Source organism: Trachurus japonicus, chromosome 13 (assembly GCF_045865225.1).
Source record: "Trachurus japonicus isolate A0001 chromosome 13, Traja_1.0".
Lineage (NCBI taxonomy): Eukaryota > Metazoa > Chordata > Actinopteri > Carangiformes > Carangidae > Trachurus > Trachurus japonicus.
This window is the reverse complement of record NC_140919.1, coordinates 36,406,177-36,412,222: the sequence shown is the minus strand read 5'-3', so window position 1 is coordinate 36,412,222 and position 6,046 is coordinate 36,406,177. Positions and strand designations below refer to the sequence as shown.

The 6,046-nt window shown below is 44.0% G+C and overlaps 1 protein-coding gene across 1 annotated transcript; it reads left to right on the top strand.

Moving 5' to 3' along the window:
- Window positions 1-270: 270 nt before the first annotated feature.
- Window positions 271-2,799, top strand: LOC146976492 (P2Y purinoceptor 1-like). Its single transcript, XM_085796313.1, has 2 exons — window positions 271-618; window positions 947-2,799. The coding sequence occupies exon 2, from the start codon at window positions 976-978 to the stop codon at window positions 2,035-2,037; it is 1,062 nt and encodes a 353-aa protein (XP_085652439.1). The 5' UTR covers window positions 271-618; window positions 947-975; the 3' UTR covers window positions 2,038-2,799.
- The last annotated feature ends 3,247 nt before the right edge of the window (window positions 2,800-6,046 follow it).

Below are 6,046 nucleotides of genomic sequence, written 5' to 3'. Positions count from 1 at the left end.
TACATTTCGCTTTAATTCTCATATTGAAACAGCATTTATGTTAGGCTATGTGGCCTAAATGTTAAATGTCCCTCTGGCTAGAGAGGGAATGCGCCGTCAGTAAAAATGAGCTTTAATCTTGATAAGGTGTTGGTGTGGCTAAAAAAAGGTGAATGTTAATGTTTCCAAACAATCTATACCGCCCGACCCGGTAGGTCAGGTCTGATACGCGTCCAGTGGGAGGAGGGAGGAACAGAAAAGAGCGCGTTTGGAGTCGGGAAGCTGCTCTGTGTTTAGTGTGGTGCACACCTCCCCTCTCCGTAGCGCAAAGAGCCTCCTCTCGCTTTACGGAGCCTGCTTGCAATTCCTGCTCTTCGTGCCAGAGCCTGCAGCTGTCTCTCTGCTGCGTCCCAACGCCGCTGTTGTGGGAAACCGTCGCCCTCTCAGGACGAACCGCCGCCAGACTTTTTTTTTTTCTTTCCTCAGAACAAACCCGAAGGACATTGCAACTTTTAGTCGTTTTCCAACAGGAAACTGAGTGAAGACACCTGACAGCGCGTAACGCCCCATCCGCGTGTTGACTTAAATCTTTGCAACTGTGAAGGCTATAGGAATGTGGAATACAAGTCTATCTCAACGGTGAGTGTTGAAATACGTTTATCATTCCTCTCTCTCTCTCTCTCTCTCTCTCTCTCTCTCTCTCTCTCTCTCTCTCTCTCTCTCTATGTGTGTGTTTTCTCTCTGCGTGTGTGTGTATTTTGGACTAGACGTAGGCGTTCAGCCAAATTAAGTTTGGAGCTTAAACGTCGAGTCTGTGCATGACTGATTTTTGAATGCAAATGCCATTTCAATTGTAACCAAATGCCTACAGCAACCTAGCCTATGTCTATACTTGTGATTGCACTCAAATACACACATAAGGTTTAAACATCAAACGTTTCCTCATCTGTCCATCCCTCTCCTGCAGCGGAACGACCTGCCTCTGCCCCTGACATCATGACCACTGACTTGAACTTGACCTCCCTGCTGAATGTCACAGATCTCCACAATCACTCGAGAGGATGTTCCCTTACCAAGACGGGCTTCCAGTTCTACTACCTGCCCACTGTTTACATCATGGTCTTTATCACGGGGCTGGTGGGCAACAGCCTGGCCATATGGATGTTTGTGTGCCACATGAGACCCTGGAGCAGCATCTCCGTCTACATGTTCAACCTGGCACTGGCTGACTTCTGCTACGTCCTCTCTCTACCCTTCCTCATCTTCTACTACTTCAATAAGACGGACTGGATATTCGGGGATGTTCTGTGCAGACTGCAACGTTTCATTTTCCACGTGAACCTTTATGGAAGTATTCTGTTCCTGACCTGCATCAGTGTTCATAGGTACACCGGGGTGGTGCACCCACTCAAGTCTCTGGGTCGCCTGAAGAAGAAAAGTGCAGTAATAACCAGTGTGTTAGTGTGGGTGGTGGTCATTATAAGTATTTCCCCGATCCTTTATTACTCCAGGACCGGCTTGAAGCGCAATGCAACCATTTGTTACGACACCACCACTGAGGATGAGTTACCTGGTTATTTCATCTATAGCATGACTTTGACTGTGTTTGGGTTCTGCATCCCCTTTATTATTATATTTTGTTGCTACGGCATGATAGTCAAAGCGTTAATCTGCAACGATATGAACAACGCGCCCCTGCGGCAGAAATCGATCCACCTGGTTATCATCGTGCTGGCGGTCTTCGCCGTCTCCTACCTTCCTTTCCACGTGATGAAGAACCTCAACATGAGGGCCCGGCTGTACTTCCAGAGCCCTGACATGTGTGAGTTTAATAACCGTGTCTACGCCACATACCAGGTGACGCGTGGGCTGGCCAGCCTGAATAGCTGTGTGGATCCTATTCTTTACTTCCTGGCTGGAGATACCTTCAGGAGGAAGCTGTCACGGGCCACTAAAAAGCCCTCAAGGAAGGGGGACACTGTCCTTCAGTCCAAGAGCGAGGAGACGGCGCTCAACAGCCTGGCAGAGTATGTAGAGAATGGGGACCGGAGGCTGTGACAGGGCACCTCTGTGTGCCTGCTACTGGGCGTGGATCCCTGTTAGCTTTAGAAAACACAGTGGACTTGATACTGAATGAATAAATGCAATGTCTAGACTGAAGGCTGTATTGTAGAATAAACTGGACGATGGTTTATAGACCTGTAGGATAAATACTGCATTTAACCCTGTGATAACCATCGCTTGCAGCTTGCAGCCTGTCGATGTTGATAAGCTACCGTACTGTATTGTCCTTTACATGTATTGTACTCTGAATGTTGGAGCCATCACTCTTTGTTCTTATCTAAATACTAAGTGTTGCTTACACTTCGGACTAAATGAACATCATGATCAGACAAGCCGGAGGAAAATAGGTTTCCCTTCAGCTTGTACTGCCCTGTTCATCAATTTGATCAGGAAAAATTGGACTGAGAATGGATTCTCTCTGGCCACCGAGCTGATCCTTAATCAATAGCTATTAAGCAGGTGGGAACCTGTGGTTAAGGGAGTGTACCTGGGATGGCTTTTAGAGGAGAAAAAATGCACTGAACGCGAGATGGCTGCATGGATGCGCCATGCAGACACTGTAATGCACTATGACCGGTGAATCTCTGCGCCGAGGGTTACCTATCTATCACTTCTCATTTCTTTCCGCATCTATTACAGTAATGACTGTGTGAGGAATGTGGTCGACTAGTTTTTAATTTTGACAGCTATGAGGTTGAGGTCTGCAACGACTATGTTACCACAGTCTTTCTTCCCTTGTTAACCTGCTCCCTACTGAAAAAAAGAGAAAATAATACTTACAGTATTTTTTGTGTATACGATACTATAATGAATGTTTTGTACAGGATGTTGTGACGTTCCAGATGAATTTGTGTTGTTAACTGTTTTTGTTCCAGTCAGTATCAGTAATCCAGATCCTTAGTGCATGAGTCTATCATCCGATCTCATCAGTGAAATGCTGTCTAGCCACAGCAGATTGGAACTGCTCAACTCTTTATTGTAACCTATATGGAATAATAGCTTATCAATGAGCTGAAGCAGGCACACACTCAGTCACCTGCTTTGTGTCTACGCCGATATTGAAGACTTTCTTTTGTATGAGATACCTCAAAGTAAATTCTGCACTGTGTTTGTGTTTTGGCAGATAATCATTGTTTTGTACGTATCTGTTGTAGTTACTCTGGAGAAATGACTGTGGAGTTCTCTCAGTATATATTTTACCCTGGACTACATAGATGTTTGATGTCTCTACTAATACATTTGTAAATCTGTAATGTGGTCAGGTATTGTCAAGAAAGGAAGTGAATCACCTGTATGGGATATTTGGGGCCACCAGTTTCTTTGTCAATAAATTTTTGTATTTAAAACATGACAGACAGTGTGATGAGATGTATAATTCCTCAAAGATTGTGGGTGATTTAAATTATCTGATTTATGGCATTTATGTCCACATGTTTACACCAGCTGCACGTGTTCTTAGTCGAATGTATGCACTGTCGTGTGTGAGCAAACACTGTTGGTTTTCGGAGGCATTTCGTGCAGAGTTGTGTCCTCTCGCTGCTCCTCCTCCTCTCTCTCTCTCTCCGTGCTACTGTTGACTTTTTTTTTCAACAGAGCCAGGAGGAAGCGAGGGGACGAGGGAGGAATAAAGAGTGGCACCTTTTCTCTTGGCTTATCCTAAGACAGCTTTTGTGTCCGTCACAATGGTGTGGGGGGTTATTGATGCAGACAGGGGTGTTGAGGGTGTTGCCAGGACCCCGGGGCAGCACGGTGTTGTGGGCACAGGAAACCAACCAACCCTCTTCCTCCAAATGGGGCCCATGAATACAAACAGCTTTTGATTTCCTTGCTTTGAGGTGCAAACAGCATAGCAGGTTTTGGCAAATTGTGTGTGTTTCTCTGTTGGAGAGCCCGTAGGCAATGGAGACCTTATTCAGCTAGGTAGTTGTTGTAGCCGTTATTTCCGTTTGTTGGTTACCGGTTGTTGTTTCGGTATCAAAGGTAGCCACTGTGACACGCTCGTGGACCACAGGCATATTAATACACATGTATCTGTTTCTATTTGTGGCATATGCATCCTCTATGCCCTGTATACACGTGATTTGATGAAAGGACTGAGTTGGATTCAGCCAGCGCCAAACTTCGAGCCAGCATCAGTGCTTTTGAACCTGAGTGTCGAATCTTGACTTGCAGAAAGTCTGGATGCTTGCCAGTATCTCCTCCCTCCTCCCTTTCTCAGACACCTTTCACCTCTTTTCTCTTTTAGAAAAAAAAGAAAAGAAAGAAAGACAAGGTTTTGTTCGCTTTATTTCACCTCCTTCAGGGACCATTGGGGTTTGTGGAGGAGAGAGTTCTGCTACACAGCAGAGGACAGAGGGAAGAGTGGAGTGTGAAGAGTGATGGCAGTTGTGGACAACAAAGTTTGTGTTCGTGTGAGTTTGTGTGTGTGTGGCTTTTTTAGAGTGGGGGCCCTGCAGAGTAATCACAGTCAGGACAGCTAACCTAAAACACCGAGCTTTGTTCTTAGAGATTTACAGTGGGAGCTGGGACAACCACATCCATCACAGGGGCACTGTCTGCTTTAAACAAAAACTACCGCTAACCACAAAAACCAAACAGAATCAATATGTCAATGTGTGGTCCTTTGTAAGCAACACGTGATACACAGTGCTGTGATTAAGCTGCAAACTCTCGTGCATCCAGCGCATAAATACCATGTGACACTGCTACAAAAACCACGTGAGACAAAATAAACTCCCACATCTTGGGTGTTGTATTATAAATGAAACATGCAACAACTTAAAGCCCTCTGAAACTTCCAGGACAGATTGCATTTGTGCATGATGTTTTTTTGCAATTTGATATTTTCTTTAATATTAATATCACCTCAACTCACTACTAAACCTCGCAGCAGAGGTCCCGTGCTGCACATGCATAGTAATATCAAAATGGACTGACATGTTGGGAATTGATTTAAAAATAAAACGTAAGCACATTTCCATAGTAACCAAACATACACTAGCCAACAGTCTGATCTTGACTCAGACCAAACACTGCTGTTCAGGTAGGTGATAGTCAAAATACTTCAGGCTGTTGATGCATGCCCAAAAAGCAAACAGGTTTGCCCACGAGTCTATGAGGTCACAGATCATAAGAATCTACAGGTGTACTCTATAACAAACTGAAGCTCCAGTAAGGCAGGGCACACAGTTGCACACTCAAAGATTAATAGTCAATTCATTAAAAGTCAATTTTACAGGCTTGATGAAAAGACTATACCAGAGAATAATCTAATATTGCTACTGAACTTGATCACCCAAGTGTGAAAGTGGATGACAAAGACATATTCACAGACTACAGATGATTCTGTATCACTCAAACCTGTTTTCCTAGAGCTCGCAATCTGCAACCCTATAGGTTTTTGTGTGTGCAACGCGTGCGTGTGTGTGTGGCTATGCCATGGAGCATTGTTTGCATGTCAACCAGTTTAGATTACCTTTAAATCCTCCTTAAAAGGTAATCTAAACTGGATTTGGTATGTCTACACAGTCTACACAGAACAGTGTTCATGAAACTCAACCCATGCCACCTACTGTATGTTTTCTCCCAGTATTGTTTCGTAACATGGAATATGTTGCACTGTTAGTAAGTTTTGCATTCTGCATTGCAACATTAGCATCAACAGCTTACCCTTCAAGCAGACTGGATGCCACTAGAACCTGGTTACATCAAGGGCTGCAACCAGCAGGTTCGCTTGTAAGCAGATTGACTTGCTAACTTAAGTGGAGAAAAAAAGACGGGAAGTAATGAAGTTTGATACTGAACTCAGTGTTTTCTCTAGACTGGTAAACAAACACCTGTTAATGCTAGTGTTGGCTATGTAGCAATAGCAAAACTCACCCTTAACATCATATGCACTACACTGGATCGGAAGTACAATTATGAAGTAAATGTTGTATTTTAATGATAGACCATTTTATATATAAACAAAAATAGCATGTACAAATAGAACAAAACAAAAGTT